The sequence below is a fragment of the Natator depressus genome, chromosome 1, assembly GCF_965152275.1.
Source record: "Natator depressus isolate rNatDep1 chromosome 1, rNatDep2.hap1, whole genome shotgun sequence".
Taxonomy (NCBI): Eukaryota; Metazoa; Chordata; order Testudines; family Cheloniidae; genus Natator; species Natator depressus.
In genome coordinates this window covers 141421681-141441221 of record NC_134234.1, presented here as the reverse complement: position 1 = coordinate 141441221, position 19541 = coordinate 141421681, and the positions used below count along the sequence as shown (strand labels likewise).

The 19541-nt window shown below is 44.5% G+C and overlaps 1 protein-coding gene across 1 annotated transcript in view; it reads right to left on the bottom strand.

The window, feature by feature from the left end:
- The window catches only part of LOC141983245 (organic solute transporter subunit alpha-like), a 37965-nt gene that overhangs the window by 7189 nt on the left and 11235 nt on the right, over positions 1-19541 (bottom strand). Inside the window, exons 2-6 of the mRNA XM_074946156.1 lie at positions 11258-11409; positions 11068-11141; positions 6986-7144; positions 4525-4636; positions 1624-1770 (exon numbers count right to left, since the gene is read on the bottom strand). Coding sequence (XP_074802257.1) covers positions 1624-1770; positions 4525-4636; positions 6986-7144; positions 11068-11141; positions 11258-11409 — 644 coding nt within the window. The remainder of the gene's footprint in view (positions 1-1623; positions 1771-4524; positions 4637-6985; positions 7145-11067; positions 11142-11257; positions 11410-19541) is intronic.

Here is a 19541-nt window from a genome sequence, read left to right as displayed (position 1 = left end):
GGGGGAAGGGCTGATTGTTCCAGGAAAAGGAAGTTCCGTTTTGGGAGGGGTGGGCATGGAGAGAAGGGAAACGACAGGGGGAGGGGGGTGTCTGTAGCTCCAGACTGCAGCGAGGGGGCACTCACAGACTGAAGCAGCCAGGAACCTGCCTGAAGCCTGGGAGGGACAGAGTGGCCGATTGGGGACACCCCAGGACAGGAGCCAGGAGGAGCACCATGCCAGAGTGGAATCACCCGAGAAACAGGAGCTGGATTCAGGATCACTGTTGCCCAGAGCTGTATGGTGCCAAGAGTACTGGGGATTGTGACCTTGCACTTGGAATAAGGAGGGAAGCTGTAGCTAGCTAAGTGGGGAGGTTGCCGCTCTGTGTGGGATTGCAGAGTGGCAGAAGAGGGCACTGGAGGGGTTTGTTGGGGAAAGTTCACTGGTGCCCAAGATGACCAGGAGCACCCAAGACTCGCTGCCAGACTGGAACTCTGCCCGGGACTCCTGAACTCTGAGCGCAGACACAGTGCTCGGTGTCTGCCCTTTCAGACTGTGGTACCGCTGGGCCTGTGGGGCCTCGTGGTAGGTGTAATCTTGTTTTAGCGCTCCCCCTATCTTCCCTCTTGTTGTTCTTCTCCATTCATCCCCCTGTAAATAAATATTTCCCTCTCCTGTATTCATTGTACTGTTCCGGTGCGTGCGTGTGTTCACATCGGGGGGTGTGGAACAACGTGTCCCTGGGGCAGAAGGGACTTTCCCTGCTGTGTTCCTGCGTGCCCCTTTTCCTGGCCAGAGCTGCCTGCAGAGCGGACTCCGTCTTGGCCACGAGGATGCTAAAGTTACAACTTAGTGTGACTTGCACTAGGTCAACTTAGTGAGGTAAACTGCCCCGGTGTGAGTCATGGCATTTACACTAAGGTTTTTCACTGACATAGACAAGGCCTTACAGTACCACCTCCTAGGGATGCCCACAGATGGCAGCGCCGCAATAAGAGGATCCTGACTCAATCCTTTCTTGAGGATGGAGGTACCTTTCATGGGTTTATTTAATATGGAAAATGGATAGAACTAGATCTGGCCCATATCTGGCCCCACTCTATTATTCAGTGGTTTCCTGCCAATGTTTTTATTATTGTCTTATTCTCATTTGTAGACTGGCCAAGAAAAATAACTAACATCACAGAAACAGCAGCATGGTGCAACAATTGAAACAAGAAGAACCCCCCCCACCCCACCCCAGTTCCAGAACCCTTCCCATCTTTTAAAGTACACACTAGAATTTTAACATTGTATTACAGGATACACCATGAGGCTTCCTTTATGCTGAGAAAAGAGAGCTCAGCTCTGTGCTATTTTTTTCCCCACAGCCCAAGGAAGAATGGATTATAAATATTTCTTAATTCTCCAGCATTATACAAAGTCCAGATGCAAGTTAATACAAGTTGAGTATGAATAAGAACAACACTTCAAAGAGAAACCACATCTTTAACCAATCAAAGGGTGTGCCTTTGTACAGTAAGTTTGAAATTACAGTCTTTGAACTGAGAAGCAATACGCTGTACCAAATTCTGCCCAGGACTTGGGTTATTCTATATCAACAGCAATGCAAATTCTAAACTGGAATGTGAAGATTCTCACCTGATAAAGTGCAAACTTAGGGCTGATCTTCTTCGGGTTAAGAAGAACTTGAACTTGTTGAAACATGATTCCAATCGGCCATAGAGCAATCATTGTAAGGACACCAACGAAGCAGTTAATCCATATTGCAGCTCCATTAGGAGTAAACTAAAAAGCAAATTAAACAGGCATATGGATAAGACTTGGCAATTGTGAAAACATGCAAAAATAAAACACCTATTTCTATTTTTATGAAAGCTGCAATCAACAGCAGAGGCTCCTGGGATTTGCACTGGAAACTGCTCTGGGGACACTGCCATCAGAAGGGATAATACGGAATGCAGTACTTGATCACCAATCAGCCAGTGGCCTGCAAAACTGGTAGGACCTGGGAAGGTGACAAAGAGGTAGATTATTCCAGGACCTGAGCACCGTCCCTCTCCCGTCAACACCAATGGGAGTTGCTGGTGCTCAGCATCTTGCAGGATCAAGCCCAGAATGACCCACCAGAGGCTTCTTCTGAAAGACAAATTGTCTCCCCCAGAAGCCTCAAAGATATTTTAGGTTATATTTGTATTGCTGTAAAATAATACAAAAGGCTTTATTATTACTACTACTCTGACTCACGCAGCATGTCTTTTTTTTTTGTAAGAGGTCCAAACTTTTCAGTAGGTGTGTAGACATTTAGATTCCAGGCCAGTACTCAGCACCTACTGATCCTGTGACCAGAGAGCCCATCAAGTGAAGTACGGCTTACAGTGACCAACCTTTTAACATTTTTTGAGAGGCCTCTTATTTTGAAGTTTTCAGGGGACCCCGTTTAACTTTGGGACAGTCCTGTTTGCAAAACGCCCAGGCAGCTCCTTTGCTTGAGTTTTCACCTACAAATAATTGCATTTTTGCTACAGTGGAAAGAGTTAAAAATTTGGCTTGAAAACAGTCTTTGCTTTTTGTGAATGGGAGAAAACATGCTGAGTCCACTGGCTTTAGCAGTGGTGTAATTATCCTCAGAGTTGTCTCGATTTTTGTGTATTTTAACAATCCATTCGAGTTTATAGGGCGGAGCCAACACACCAGGCAGTTCAGATTTACCTTTATTCACGTGCTTCTCGGCTTGGTGTTTTACAGAGAACATGAAAATCAGTTCCTTCATTCAAGACCAAGGGGATCTTACCACAGACTGGGTAATTCTCCAGGATGCCACCAGACACTAGGGGAAGGAGAAGCAGGCAGTGGCGTATGTGGAGCGAGTTGAACGATGGGTGCCACAGAGATGTGTGAATGGAATCAGAGGAGGATTAAAGGGCAGGTGGTTGTCTGATGATGATTTTGAATCCACAAGTGGAGCTGGCTGGAATTTTTCAAACTAAATCTCTTAGAAATTTGAACTTTTTACACAAATAGAATGTTTCACAAAGACTTTTTTGTAATTTTCTGGTTTTTTGGAAATTTTCCAATGGAAATGTTTAATGGAAAAAATTGTCCTTGAGGGGCAGCATTGTCTAGTGAGTAGGGCTGGAGCGTGAGCTAGGAAACCAAGGTTCTATTCCTGGTTCTGCCATTGACATGCTATGTGACCTTGAACAAGTCGTTTCCCCTTACTATGCCGCAGTTTTCCTTCCTACCTCTGGTGTGCCTTGTCTGTTTAGATTGCGAACTCTCCCAGGCAGGGACCATCTTTCACTATGTGTTTGTACAGCACCTGGGGATCTGATCTTGGTTGAGGTCGCTAAAGGTACGTCTACACAGCAAGTGGCAGCCCACAGCAGCAAGTCTACACAGACTGGGGCTTGTGCTACCATGCTAAAAATAACTGTGTAGACAGTGCTTTTTAGTTGTGACTCCAGCTGGAGCTTGGCTCTGAAGCCCACCCCTCGCCCTAGGCTTCAGACCCCGAAGTCCAGCCAGAGCTGCAACGTCTACACAGCTCTTTTTAGCATGGTAGTGCAAGCCCCACAAGCCCAAGTCTGTTGACCCAGGCTCAGAAGCTTGCCGCTGCGGGCTGTGTAGACATACCCTAAGTGTAAGATAAATAAATAATAGCCACTTGTTGGTTATTCGTCAGAATATTTGAGGGGCTTGGAGGTTTTCTATTGCCAATTTGAAGTGGTCAGACAAACCACGCGATGGGATTTTTCCAAAACTGAAAAATGAGAACATGAAAAATCTGATCATTGCAAAATACCATGGAACGGAAAACTCATTCGAATTTGCAGACATTTCTAAGAGAGATATTGTATTTTTTCGCCTAGCTCTGAGATGATGTCTGCCTCAAGCAGTGGGCCGCACGACAAAAAAGTTTGAGAAGCCTTGTTTGGGGCACGGTTAATGCGGACACTACCATTCACATAAATTCTGTGACAGTGCTGGTGCTGTCTAAATGGTCCTGGTTCTTGGTGCAACACATTTGTTTAAACACACTTGGCCCATTCGCTGTTGCCTTGCAACTTATGTAATTATTAGTGTAAGGAACTCACATGTATAGCCTGTGCAGACCTTGTAATGGAATTAGTATAGCTTACCCCGATTGGTCATTGCCCACCCGAGGCTGTCCACACCAGCTGAACAGGAACTCAGTGATTGCCAGTCCATGGCTGTTCAATGCCACAGGTCCCTGGCTCCTCACCTGCTAGGTACTGTGCTCTTGTAATAAAGCCGGACACTCCTTCAGCTGAACCGGAACCAGTTGTGAATGTTATTTTGTTGCATGACAACCGGCAGCCGTTCAAGGTGAATGTACAATGCTACTTTACGCTGAGTTTGCACAAGTATAAATGACAGCACACTATGCGGTGGGATGATGAATTGGGGCTGCTGTTTATATGATGCTGGTTAGTACATAAACCTGGCTTTTTAGACACTCATTGTCAAGCCAAAGTTTACAAGCTTGGTGAGCAATGGCAGATTAGAATATTTACTTACATCAGAAAGGCTGTAGTTTCCATTGGTCCAAAGCACTATTGACAGAAACATTAGCACAGGTCGAAGGAAAGCAAATTGAAAGGTCCCCAACTTCAGCAGAAACAGGGTTCGTCTGGCAAGTCAAAAAACCACCGCTGCTCAATACCTTGTTAATAAGCTTAACACAACTTCACTAGATATTGTCTAATAGTAGAGGCCCCACATTTTCCATATGTACTGTACATGGCTGAAATCTGGCAAGGAACATCTTCTAGAACCTAAACAGCTTGTCTAGAGCAGGAGTTCTCAAACTGGGGGTTGCAAGCTGTCAACCTCCACCCCAAACCCCGCTTTGCCTCCAGGATTTATAAGGGTGTTAAATGTATAACAAAGTGTTTTTAATGTATAAGGAGGGTCACACTCAGAGGCTTGCTATGTGAAAGGGGTCACCAGTAAAACCAGTAAAAACTTTTGAGAGCCACTGGTCTAGAATTCTCTAATTTTTCACAGCATACTGAAAGATGTAGACACTAACTTAGCAGAACAGGCACAAAATAATGTTTTTTGCTCCACTGCTGGCTCTGCAGCAGCAGTTCAGTAACTAACGGAGCTGTGCAAAAGGTGATGTATTAGAGTCTACTGGGGAGCCAATGGCAGAACAGCTAGCACCTGAAATTTGCCATTAGCTCCTCCACTGCAGCCATACTGTCCCAACCTTCTGCTACAGTGGGCAAGTTGGTGCTTCATTACCAGCATTAAACTTAATGGCAAGTTACCATAGATCAGTGATTTTCAGACTTTTGTACTGGTGACCCCTTTCACAGACCAAGCCTCTGAGTGCGACCCCGCTTATAAATGAAAAACACTTTTTAATATATTTAACCCCATTATAAATGCTGGAGGCAAAGCAGGGCTTGGGATGGAGGCTGACAGCTCGTGACCCCCCCCCCATGTGATAACCTCGCGACCCTCTGAGGGGTCCCGACCCCCAGTTTGAGAATTCCTGCCATAGATCTTTAGTTCTTGTCTACAGAAACCATGTCACATATGGTGGCTTCTTCCTGATTCCACCCTTCCTGATTAGCGAACCCCCAGTCTTGTGGTAGTCCAGGAAAGCAAGGGTTTTGCAGGATCAGGAGAGAGGATCAGCATTTTCCAGAGTATTCCTCCATGAACACTGTTCAGTAGCCACCCACTTTTCTTCCTAGGTCGGAGGAAATCATCCACCTTTGATCACTACACTACCTAGCCCCAGCAGGACAGATGGTGCAAGCTTCCCTCTTTTCAGTGAGTCATAATCACAGACCCAAAAAACATCCTTTAGATTTTAATGCTGGTTTAAAAATACCATAAGGAAAAGGTGGGGGGGAGGGAAGGGGAAGACCCTTGCCACTCAGACACATGAAAGCTGATCTATCTGAACTATCTAAGTGCACACTGGGCAAGGTCCAGCTCCTGATCCCCTTTTCTTTGTCAACTTTATTATTCCTCACCTATTTCCCAGCTCTCGCTCTCTCTGGTTATTTCGGTCTTCACTGTTGTGCCCTTGGCCCCTCAGACACTACCTAATGAAGGCTCAGCAGCCAGCCAGCTGCCATTTAATGTGAAATGTGATATATTAATGAACCTTGATTTATTATAATTGCTCAATTAATACAGCCATAATTACATCATTACAGTGGTAATTTTACTCCCGCAAATCATTACAGAACCATAAACGGTACAAACAAGTGTGAAATGGGCTGAGACAGGTCACCCGATTAGTGCATTTGCCCTTTCAAGCATTTGGAGAATTGTGTGACAGAGCAATTGTTGCTGATAGAAACCTGTTACTGTACCTCCCCTTCCCCTGTTCCTGACCCTTATCACTCTTATCTGCACTAGCCTGTCTTATGTATCATCCTTATTTGTTATTTAAAAAAAAAAAAAAAGCTCTCTTCAGCCAAACAAGAGACACCTGCAGGAGGGGCCAGAGGAGGCTGAAATTGTCAAGACGTCATCCTCTGTACTGGAAGAAGCTTAGAGAGCTCAAGAGTAGGTAGAAGGCAAGGCTTCCCAACCCAAGGTACTGATGAGAAGGAGCCCACCATAGGTCTACAGAGGTAGGAGGCATCCCACAAAGATAGCCATCCTTCTGCCCACTGGCAGCATGACTCCAGCAACAGCCCCACTTTCACCGAAAGGCTGAATGTCCACTGGGTTGACCAAGAATTGTCTGGTCCCCAACTCCAAGCCCTTCCACTCCAAAACAGTGGAGGATAGCTGCATGGTGCAAGCTGAAAGAGTAAATTTTGACGTGGCCCCATAATGATAATACACCTTAAAATAGACAGCATGAGATTCACAGAGGTGACGTATTCAATATGCGCCGGGTGCAAATTTTCTCTGAAGCAGGAAGACCCAGTCTCATATGTATGGCTCTGCTAAGTTGCTGGTTTCTGACACCAGTACTCTAGCTGGGGAGCTCTAAAGCGAAACTCACCTAGTGATGTGTACATGAGGGAGGCAAAGGCAACAGCAACAGCAGGGACCTGTGCTGATCTTGAAACGATCATTTTCAAATCTAGTGAGAAATAACTTTTGACCTCCACACTCTTTAATCATCAGCAGCATGAACTTGTGGATCACAATGGCAAAAAAACTACAAGAGAAAAAATATCAGGTTAAACATATACAAGGAGCACATGCACATTGTGTACCAGCATAGACACCGTTCTGCATCTATACCAGCATAGACATGTATCTTTAACCATCCTACTCCAGGAATTTGCAATGCTGACATTTCCTGAAAAGTCTGTTATAAATAGTAATATTTAGCACTAATTGCATAGAAACATTACTTTACAAGGGCAGGCTGAGTTAAGTATTAATTTCATTTTACAGATAAGGAAATTGAGACATGGAGCAACTAAATGATTTGCCTAAGGCCACATAGCATGTAGGTGGGAGAGTCAGCATTAGAATGCAGGAGCTCCTGGCTCCCGCCCTAGTGCTCTATCCATTAGACTCCGCTGCCTCTGCTTTTTGTACTGTTTTTCTACTTGTTGGCTGAGCTCTCACCAATGCAGTCATACTTTGTACCCACACAGTCAGAACTTGTAAGCAAATCACATTTGGCCTTCAAAATTTTCATTGTAAGTATATAGCCTATGATTGGCCTATGATTTGATGGGCAGGGATGGTGTCCCTAGCCACTGTTTGCCAGAAGCTGGGAATGGGCGACAAGGGATTGATCACTTGATGGTTACCTGTTTTGTTCGTTCCCTCTGAAGCACCTGGCATTGGCCACGGTCGGAAGACAGGATACTGAACATAAGAACATGAGAATGGCCATACTGGGTCAGACCAAAGGTCCATCAAGCCCAGTATCCTGTCCTCTGACAGTGGCCAATGGCAGGTGCCCCAAAGGGAATGAACAGAACAGATAATCATCAAGTGATCCATGCCCTGTCACCCAATCCCAGCTTCTGGCAAACAGAGGCTAAGGACAGCATTCCTGCCCATCCTGGCTAATAGCCATTGATGGACCTATCTTCCATGAATCTATCTAGCTCCCTTTTGAACCACGTTATAGTATTGGCCTTCACAACACCCTCTGGCAAGGAGTTCCAGAGGTTGACAGTGTGTTGCATGACAGTGTGTTGCATACTTTCTTGTGTTTGTTTTAAACCTGCTACCTATTAATTTCATTTGGTGGCCCCTTGTTCTTGTATTATGAAAAGGAGTAAATAACACTTCCTTACTTACTTTCTATATAGCACTCATGATTTTATAGACCTCTATCATATTCCCCCTTAGTTGTCTCTTTTCCAAGCTGAAAAGTCCCAGTCTTATTAATCTCTCCTCATACAGAAGCTGTTCTATACCCCTAATAATTTTTGTTGCCCTTTTCTGAACTTTTTCCAATTCCAATATATTTTTTTTGAGATGGGGCGACCACATCTGCCTGCAGTATTTAAGGTGTGGGTGTACCATGGATTAGATAGAGGCAATATGATATTTTCTGTCTTATTATCTATCCCTTTCTTGAGGATTTCCAACGTTCTGTTTGCTTTTTTGACTGCTGCTGCACATTGAGTGATTTCAGAGAACTATCCACAGTGACTCTTTCTTGAGTGGTAACAGCTAATTTAGACTCTGTCATTGTATATGTATAGTTAGGATTATGTTTTCCAATGTGCATTACTTTGCATTTATCAACATGAAATTTCATCTGCCATTTTGTTGCCCAGTCACCCAGTTTGGTGAGATCCTTTTGTAGCTCTTCGCAGGCTGCCTGGGACTTAACTATCTTGAGTAGTTTTGTATCATCTGCAAATTTTGCCACCTCACTGTTTACACCTTTTTCCAGATCATTTATGAATATGTTAAATTCGTAGGACTGGGAACAGTACAGATCCTTGGGGGACACCACTATTTACACCTCTCCATTCTGAGAACGGACCATTTATTCCTACCTTTTGTTTCCTATCTTTTAACCAGGTACCAATCCATGAGAGAACCTTCCCTCTTATCCCATTACTGCTTATTTTGCTTAAGAGCCTTTAGTGAGGGACATTGTCAAAGGCTTTCTGAAAATCTAAATACACTATGTCCACTGGATCTCCTGTGGCCCTCTCAAAGAATTCTCGCAGATTGGTGAGACATGATTTCCCTTTACAAAAACCATGTTGACTATTTCCCAACAAATCATGTTCATCTATGTGTCTGACCATTTTGTTCTTTAAGATAGTTTCAACCAATTCGCCCGTTACTGAAATGAGGCTTACTGACCTGTAGTTGCAAGGGTCACCTCTGGAGCTCTTTTTAAAAATTGGTGTCACATCCTCCAGTCATTTGGTACAGAAGCTGATTTAAATGATAGGTTACAGATGACATTTAGTAGTCCTGAAATTTCACATTTGAGTTCCTTCAGAACTCTTGGGTGAATACTGTCAGGTCCTGGAGACTTATTACTGTTTAGTTTATCAATTTGTTCCAAAACCTCCTCCAATGACACCTCAATTTGGGACAGTTCCTGAGATCTATCACCCAAAAAGAATGGTTCAGGTTTGGGAATCTCCCTCACATCCTCAACAGTGAAGACTGATGCAAAGAATTTTAGTTTCTCCACAATGGCCTTATCGTCCCTGAGTGTTCCTTTAGCATCTTGATCGTCGAGTGGTACCACTGGTTGTTTAGCAGGCTTCCTGCTTCTGATGTATTTAAAAAAAATTTTGCTATTATTTTTGGAGTCTTTGGTTAGCTGTTCTTCAAATTCTTTTTTGGTCTTTCTAATTATATTTTTACAATTCATTTGCCAGAGTTTATGCTCTTTTCTATTTTCCTCATTAGGATTTATCTTCCACTTTTTAAAGGATGCCTTTTTGCCTCTCACTGCTTCTTTTACTTTGTTGTTTAACCACGGTGGCTCTTTTTTGGTTCTCTATGTTTTTTAAATTGGGGTATACATTTAAATTGAGCCTCTATTATGGTGTCTTTAAAAGTTTCCACGCAGCTTGCAGGGATTTTACTGTTGGTACTGTACCTTTTAATTTCTGTTTCACTAACCTCCTCATTTTTGTGTAGTTCCCCTTTCTGAAATTAAATGCTACAGTGTCCACCACAGGGACTCAGATCCTGGGCTCAATGGGCTAGATAGACCTTTGGTCTGACCCAGTGTGGCCATTCTTACTATTTTGTTTTCTTTTTATACGTATTCTTAGCATCACACATACTTCTAGAGTTAAAGTTGGGAATCTAATAATATGGCAGAGACTTGCATGGTTTTATCTCAGACCCAGATTCAGCCAGTGAGAATTTGCATTTACCATCCAAATAAAAGCAACTTAATTAATAAGCATTGCTCCATCTTGTTTTATTCCATCTCAAACTCATAGTAAATGCAGCCAGAAGTCACGAGGAGTTAAAGGGGAGATCTGCAAAAACATTTATGTGATTTAGGAGCACAATTCCCATTGACTTGCCAATGGAACTTGTGCTCCTAAATCGCTTAGACAGCTTTGAAAAATCCCACACTATAACCTTCAACCTTTCAGCCTCTGCCTTAAAGTTAGAGGCTTGCACCATTACCTCTAGGGAGCAGAGACCACAATTCTTCATCCTCCCCTTTACATGTCACAGCTGTCAAACCCTCACCCAGAGCTTTTATCAGGGCATGTATGGAACATTTTCTCATTGATATACTCACTGAAGGTTCACTTGCCACCATTAATAAAAGGCCCATACAGCGCATCATTAATAAAAGCACAGTGAAAAGTCGTAGGTCAGAGTCTTATTCTACATGGCATTGAGAGAGATAAAGGAACGACTCTACTACTTCAAGGCTGCTGACAATCAAAGGGATCAATTATTTTCTTTCATTCTGCAGTTCGCACACTAAGGGGGCTGTAGTACTGGGAATTCGTTTTTTTATTTTTCTCCCTCCCTGCTAAAACAGCTGCCAAGAGATTTCGTCTCAAACTAAAAATCTATTATTAAATTTTCAAAATGACTATGTTTACCTAGTGCTAGAGGCTGTTTAAAGGCAGGAAATTCAGGGTTCAGAGAAACAAGAATACATACACTGCTGCAGTGAAATCTGTAAACATTGTTGAGCGAGGAATCCACATCCCAACGCATGATGTAGTAGCTATAACCTGGACAGAAAGACAGGAGTGGGTCAGAGATAAAAGAGGTTTATGCATTAACTACAGCATCTTTAGAGAAAGGGTCTTTTTGATATTCAATTGAATTTTTTTCTCCCTGCTCTTACCGGAGCCGCTGCATTTATCCAAATAAAAATCGTCCTTTTAGAGGAGGGGGTTTTCCTGTAGATATAGAACACTTCCTCTACAAACACCAGGTTGGCTGTTAGCGTCATTAGAGTCAAGATGGCAAAGAGAAATATACCTGTTAGATCAAGGCCTGCAAAAAAGGAAAAAGACACATTTTATTTTAGGAGTGTAACATGTTCAAAGTAAGAAAGTGCCTCAGAAAGAAGTTTTAGGCCCCACTCCTGCAAAGGCTTTCTGAACTTGACGCACTGACATTGACTTCAATGGGATACCTCACAGTGCATCAGGTTAAGCTCATGAGTAAGTCTTTGCAGGATCTGGGTCTCAGGCTTCATATTCATCTTGGTGCATACACATGTAGCTCCAGCAGCAAAGTGTAGTGTGGCAAGGCACATTCTCGGTCTCACCAGCCTGCGCTGCTTTTAGCCTTGGTGAGACAGGCTTAGGGTAAAACAGTCCCTCTTGGCTGCACAGGGGCAGTCCGTTGTTCTCTCAGCTAGTCTTTTGGGCTTGTTTTTCTCCCTTATGGGAGGAAATACAGCCGCCCCTCCTGGAGAGGCTTGCTGCTCCTCATCTACTGGTAGCTTGACTCCTTCTCTCTCTCCCCTCCCTCTCCCCACAGGGGAGGATTTAAAAAGGTCTCAGGCAACCCTTAGTTGGAATCAGCTGATCCTAATTGACCTCAGGTAATTCCCTCTCAGCTGATCCTAATTGATCTTTGGTAACCCCTTCTCAGCTGAACCTGATTGACCTGTAGTCACCCCTCTCCAGTCTGCTAGGGAGGAGGGCCTTTTAACCTTCTGGGAATGTTTATTCCCTGCCCCCGTCCCCTACAGCTGTCTATCCTGAGTTTATCACAGTAGAAAGAACATATCTCTGTTTTTGTGTGACATCCTGCAAAAATTCTCTTCAGATTCCTGATCACGGACTTTTACATGCCGGCAATAGAGACATTTCTTGAGGATTAATCCATGCTGGTTCTCATGCAGGAAGGATCAGAAATGCATGTTGGGACAAGGTTCTAAGACAAGTACTGTTGTATGAATCTAAATAAATAACATCAAATATTCTGGGAGATTTACTCACTCCAGCTGGACCATAAGCAAAACCATGTTTATTCAGTATTAGTTCCTTACCTTAACAATGAGTTTAAGGGGCTAATCCTGCATGCATGAAATTGCAAGCTCCTTAGCAGGAATTTTTAATGAATCCGTAAACTCAGGGGTTTTACCGTATGACTGGAGAATTGCTAACATAGTTCCTATTTTTAAGAAAGGGAAAAAAAGTGATCCGGGTAACTATAGGCCTGTTAGTTTGACATCTGTAGTATGCAAGGTCTTGGAAAAAATTTTGAAGGAGAAAGTAGTTTAGGACATTGAGGTCAGTGGTAATTGGGACAAAATACAACATGGTTTTACAAAAGGTAGATCATGCCAAACCAACCTGATCTCCTTCTTTGAGAAGGTAACAGATATTTTAGACAAAGGAAACACAGTGGATCTAATTTATCTCGATTTCAGTATGGCATTTGATACGGTTCCACATGGGGAATTATTAGTTAAATTGGAAAAGATAGGGATGAATATGAAAATTGAAAGGTGGATAAGGAACTGGTTAAAGGGGAGATTACAAACAGGTCATACTGAAAGGTGAACTATCAGGCTGTAAGGAGGTTACTAGTGGAGTTCCTCAGGGATCAGTTTTGGGACCAATCTTATTTAATCTTTTTATTACTGACCTTGGCACAAAAAGTGGGAGTGTGCTAATAAAGTTTGCAGATGACACAAAGGTGGGAGGTATTGCCAATACAGAGAAGGACTGGGATATCATACATGAAGATCTGGATGACCTTGTAAACTGGAGTAATAGTAAAAGGATGAAATTTAATAGTGAAAAGTGCAAGGTCATGCATTTAGGGATTAATAACAAGATTTTTTGTTATAAACTGGGGACACATCAGTTGGAAGTAACAGAGGAGGAGAAGGACCTCCGAGTATTGGTTGCTCACAGGATGACTATGAGCCACCAATGTGATATGGCCGTAAAAAAACTAATGTGGTCTTGGGATGCATCAGGCGAGGTACTTCAGTAGAGATAAGGAGGTGTTAGTACCATTATACAAGGCACTGGTGAGACCTCACCTGGAATACTGTGTGCCGTTCTGGTCTCCCATGTTTAAGAAGGATGAATTCAAACTGGAACAGGTACAGAGAAGGGCTACTAGGATGATCCGAGGAATGGAAAACCTGTCTTATGAAAGGAGACTCAAAGACCTTGGCTTGTTTAGGCTAACCAAAAGAAGGCTGAGGGGAGATATGATTGCTCTCTATAAATATATCAGAGGAATAAATACCAGGGAGGGAGAGGAATTATTTAAGCTCAGTACCAATGTGGACACAAGAACAAATGGATATAAACTGGCCACCAGGAAGTTTAGAGTTGAAATTAGATGAAGGTTTCTAACCATCAGAGGAGTGAAGTTCTGGAACAGCCTTCCAAGGGGAGCAATGGGGGCAAAGGACATATCTGGCTTCAAGACTAAGCTTGATAAGTTTATGGAGGGGATGGTATGATGGGATAGCCTAATTTTTGGCAATTAATAGATCTTTGACTATTAGCGGTAAATATGCTCAATGTCCTGTGACGGGATGTTAGGTGGGGTGGGATCTGAGTTACTACAGAGAATTCTTTCCTGCGAGTGTGGCTGGTGAGTCTTGCCCACATATTCAGGGTTTAGCTGATTGCCATATTTGGGGTCAGGAAGGAATTTTCCTCCAGGGCAGATTGGCAGAGGCCCTGGGAGTTTTTCGCCTTCCTCTGCAGCATGGGGCACGGGTCACGTGCTGGAGGATTGTCTGCACCTTGAAGTCTTTAAACCATGATTTGAGGACTTCAATAGCTTAGACATAGGTTAGGGGTTTATTACAGGAGTGGGTGGGTGACATTCTGTGGCCTGCATTGTGCAGGATGTCAGACTAGACGATCATAATGGTCCCTTCTGACCTTAAAGTCTATGACTCTATGTCTTGGGCATTCAAAATTCCCATATATCTGTGTGGGAGTTTTATCTGCACAAGGAATGCATTAATCATAGATTCCCAGGGGTCTGGGACACAACTGCCTGTTTCTGGCCAGGTTAAATTATCATTGTGCTTCTCTTCCTTGGCACTAGGTATTGATATTAATATTTACCTCTGGCTCAGTGTAAGGCCCAGTCTACACTACTTGGTTAGGTCAACAAAAGGCACCTTACATCAATCTAGCTGTGCATGTGTCTACACTCATTTGGGCTCCCACTGCTATGCTGAGATAGTAACACTACCTCCCTGAGCAGTGTAGAGTCACAGTGAATGTATTTAGGTCAATGCCGGATAAGTGTAGATACTGCATTACTTATGTCGACCCTCCAGAAGCTGTCCCACAATAACCCACAGGGACAGTTCTGGTCACCATTGTGACCTCCACTGCCCAGGGGTCACAGAACCAAAAGCCCTCCCCTCCCTTTAAAACCCCACAAATTTTTGAAATTCCTTTTCCTGATTGCCCAGCATGGTGAGCACACCTAGCAGATCTCCATTGCTGTGCGCAACTGCCCAGCTGACCATGCTGGCTGCATGCTCCAGATACGCCCCTGCCTGCAATAGACAGGAGATATTGGATCCATTGGTCTGTGGGGAAAAGAGGCTGTGAAGGCACAGATCCAATCCAGCCATAGAAACGTTGACATATCCGAGCAGATTGCTGGGGTGATGCAGGAGAAGGGCTACACCAGGGACTAGCAGCAGGGCCACGTGAAAGCCAACAAGCTACGGCCGGTATACAAGAAGACCAGAGAGGCCAGCAATCCAGTGCCAAACCTCAGACCTGCCCCTTTTACAAAGAACTGCATGCTATCCTCCGCAGAGACCCCACTATCACGCCCCACAGCACTGTGGATACCTCCAAGGAGCCCAAATCAGAAGCCCCTTCCATGAACAGCAAGGAGGAGGAGGAGTATGGGGAACAGGTGTCAGGGGAATCCAGCTGCCCAGTGAGCCAGGACCCATTTTTAACTCCACTGCAGTCTAGCCAGTCCCACCAGTAAAGCATGGGCAAACCCGGTGCAGGGGAAGGAACCTCGGGTAAGCGTGTAGATAAGCTTTCAATGACAGGGATGGCCCCCCAGAGTAGCAGGACACATCTTTTGACTTTTCATCAATTTACTTGTGCTAGAAGAGGCAGTGGTACAACTCTGCTTTTCAGTCCCCTCTACAGTTAGGCAGGCGTGAAGCGGGGCAGAGGATGGCATGCAGAGCAGTTTGTTTATGGACACAGGGATGTCCCTTGTATCCTCCTGAGAGATCTTGATGAAACGTTCATGGAGTTACTCTGCAATCCTCTGCCCATGGTTTCTAGGGAGGGCTGCTTTATTTCTTCTCCACAGTAGGACACTTTCCCACATCACTCAGCCATAACTTCAGCTAGCATCTTTGCAGTACGCAGGCTAGCAAAGTATGGGCCTGGGCAGCTTCGGGACACAAGCAGCAGCCTTTGTGACCTTCAGGAGTGAGACATCAGCTAAAATCACTGTGCCAGTATTCAGTGCCCTTGTCCTATACTACTAGAATCATACAACCAAGCAATTCCTCCTCATTTCCCCTCCCCCTGGGGGGCCATACTCTCCATGGCTGGTGTTGTGACTGGCACCGTGCATAAGCAATCCCAAGCAGAAGTGAGAAGGTCATGCTTAAAACTTGTGGGGATCAAGGGGAGTGAATTCAGCATCTTCAGTTTCTCATTCTGCAGTGAATATGCCGATAATGGTACCTGTGTGTGTGTTATCTTCAGCTGCTGCCACTGCAGCCTTCAGGGTCTCCCCCTCTACACCTGCTGAACACCTGAGCCAGATAAGGAGGAAAGAGAAGGGGACTTGGGATGACGTGTTCCAGGGCATCATGCAAGCCAGTGCTGGATCAGACTGTGAGCACAGAGCCTGGAGGATGAACACTACAGGCAGCCGGAAGAAGGAAAAAGCAGAGAGGAGAGAGGCCCAGGAGGCCCAGCAGGAAAAGCAGAGAGAGCTGCACCAGGACATAATGGGGCTTCTCAGGCAGCAAACACAGATGCTGCAGGCTCCCTATATCCATATCAATATTCCATGTGGCATCTGGGGTCACTGCACTATCCCTACCACTCCACATTAAAGACAATCACAGCTTCACCTACACTGACCTGTGAAAGCGACGGTTGGTGTATGTGTAGCTGAAATGGACCTGAATGTTCTTTGCTCTTCATAAGCTCTGCTCTCTTAATTTATTAAGTTTTATTAAGTTTTTAATGTATTTGTTTTAAAATTGCATGGGTTATTTTGCACTGATTTTATTACAGAATAAAATTACAGTATTTGGAACTCATTCTGCTTTATTAGGTCAAAACATATACCAGTGAGTGCTCAGCAGTTCTGAGAGTAACCGTGTCACATAACTCATAGGATCATTCACAAACAAAATTAAGAGGTGCATTGACAAAGTTATATTCCTACATGTCCAGCGATCTCCAAATGATTCCTACTTGGCCACCACAACAGCACACACTTATCTGGCTCACTATTAAAATGGTCTTTCAGAGCCACCCAGAGCTATCTAGCTCTGTGTTGAGCTCTTCTAATAGCCCTTGTATCTGGCTGTTCAAATTCAGCAGACAGCTGCTTCACCTCTGCCCTCCACTCCAGTGGAAACTTTTCCCCCCTTTGCTTCACAGATATTATGCAGGACACAGCAGGAAGCTATAAACCATAGGGATATTTTTCTCATTGAGATCCAATCTTATGAGTAAACAATGCCAGCAACCCTTCAAATGACCAAAAGCACATTCAGCTGTCATTCTGCACCTGCTGAGCCTGTAGTTGAATCGTTGCTTAGTGCTGGAAAGGGGGTTTCATGACCCAGGGATATGCTGGCTCCCCCAGGATCACTACTGGAATTTCAGCATTCCCAATGCTAATCCACCGGTCAGGAAAGGAAGTTCCTGCTTGTAGCTTTCTGTACATCCTGTGTTCGTAAAGATATGAGCATTATGCACCTTCCCTGACTACCTAACATTGATGTTGGTGACGCATCTCTGGTGATCCACCAATGATGCGTAACTATAGAAAAGTAGCCCTTTCTGGTGATGTACTCAGTGGCAAGGTGGCCTATGCCAAAATAGGGATATATGTGCCATGTATTGCTCCTCTGCAGTTTGGGAACCCCACTGCTGTAAATCCATCCACTTTGTCCTGCACATTGTCCAGAATCACAGTCCTGCATAGCAGGAGGTGATAAATAGCCCTGCACACTTGCATCACAATGGCCCCCGCTGTGGATTTCCCACCTCCAAACTGATTTACCATTGACCAGCAGCAATCCAGAGTTGCAGATTTGCCTGGTGCGACTGCCACTTGCTTCTCTCAGTGCAGCTCTCATTTTGGTGTCCCTGCACAGGAGGGCTTGGGCAAGCTCAGTGCACAGATCCAGGAATGTGGCTTTGAGCATCTGAAAGTTCTGCAGCCGCTGCTCATCATCCCACACCTGCATTACGATGCAATCCCACCACTCGGTGCTTGTTTCTCAGGCCAAGAAGTGGTGCTCCACCATGTGCAGCTGCTCCATGAATGCCAGCAACAACCTTGAAATGGCTCTCCCTATGTTCCACAGCACAAAATTGTTATGTTGCCCACTCATTCAGTTCTTCTTGCAGCTCTGCAAACGCTCCAGGATCATGTGCCTTGTGCTTACAATGCTCATGACAACAGTTCAGAGCTGTGTAGGCTCCATGCTTCTGTCAGAGATGGCGGATAGCAAGGAGGACTGTGCAGGTTTGTGGGATTTTGAAAAAAAGGCACAAAAATTATGGGATACAGATAACATTATGGGATGGAGATAGTTGCAAACTCAGCAGTTGACCCCATATTCCCAGTCACCCTGCGCGACTTGTTTCAGTCCCATCATGCTTTGGCAAAACTTCCAAAAACACAGTGCGCTGGACAGGGGCAAGTTGCACAGTGGGATACCTAACCATGGTGCACCGCACTCTGCATCGACTCAAGCACTCCTGGTGAATACGTGCACTGCCAACACAGGGTGCCAAGTATGCATGCGCACAAGCAAAGTACTAAATGAGGCAACAGTATGCCAACGTAATTTGAGTCGACATACGTTTGTAGGATAGCCCTGGCCTAAGAGATGTACTCTCCCAAAGAAAGGTGCTGCCTGAGATAGACGAAAAAATGCAATGACACCACATCCCATTCAAATAGGCACCCATTCATCTATCACTGCTCACTGGTATTGCTTTGCCTAGGTTATAGAACATTTGAGAAGGTGTTAAATCAGGGGTTCTCAAACTGGGGGTCAGGACCCCTCAGGGGGTCACGAGGTTATTACCTGGGGGGTTGCGAGCTGTCAGCCTCCACCCCAGCCTTTGCCGCCAGCATTTATAATGGTGTTAAATATATTTAAAAGTGTTTTTAATGCATAAGGGGGTCACACTCAGAGGCTTGCTATGTGAAAGGGATCACCAGTACAAAAGTTTGAGAACCGTTATATTAAATGGTATCTGCACAAGTGCTAAGGGGGCTTCCCTGTCATTTTAAGATAACGCAGCTGAAAAAAGCACCTTTACTTTCTTGTGTAGACGGGGCTATAGACTAAAGTGGAAATATTTTGTATCTACCCCAGTGTGACTGGGAGCAAAATTTAGGATTTGGGTCAAAGGAGCTACGTGAAGTTTATCAGGATTGCTTCACTTTCTCTCTCAGTAGTTGTCCCCCTTCCATTCCATGATCCAAACACCAGCCTGGCTGCAAGCAGTAAGGAGTAACCATGCTGTCATATCGCCCTTACCCCACCCCAGGGGTGAGAGGCAGTAAAGCCAGCATCATGGCAACCAGTTTCACCAAGGCCAGGAACCCATTGTCAGGCCGTTAGCAACACTTGGCAAAGGACTGATTCTCTCACTCTGCCTCTTTACTACTGCCGGGAGTGAGATGTGCTGGACAGCACAGTGTCTCGTTTTCATTTCTGGTCAGTATATTCAAAAGCTGCAAAGATTTTTTCTTTAAGCCTAGGACATTATTAGATGGGGACACTAGGAGCTTGAGTCGTTTCTCATGTGACACCTGTAACTCAGTTGGAACAGCACTGAAGTCAGTAGAATGACACTAGTGCATTATTTAGTGCAACTGGAAAACAGCTAACACGCCACATAACAGTTAGCAAAGTCTCACTTCCCTTTACACAGGAC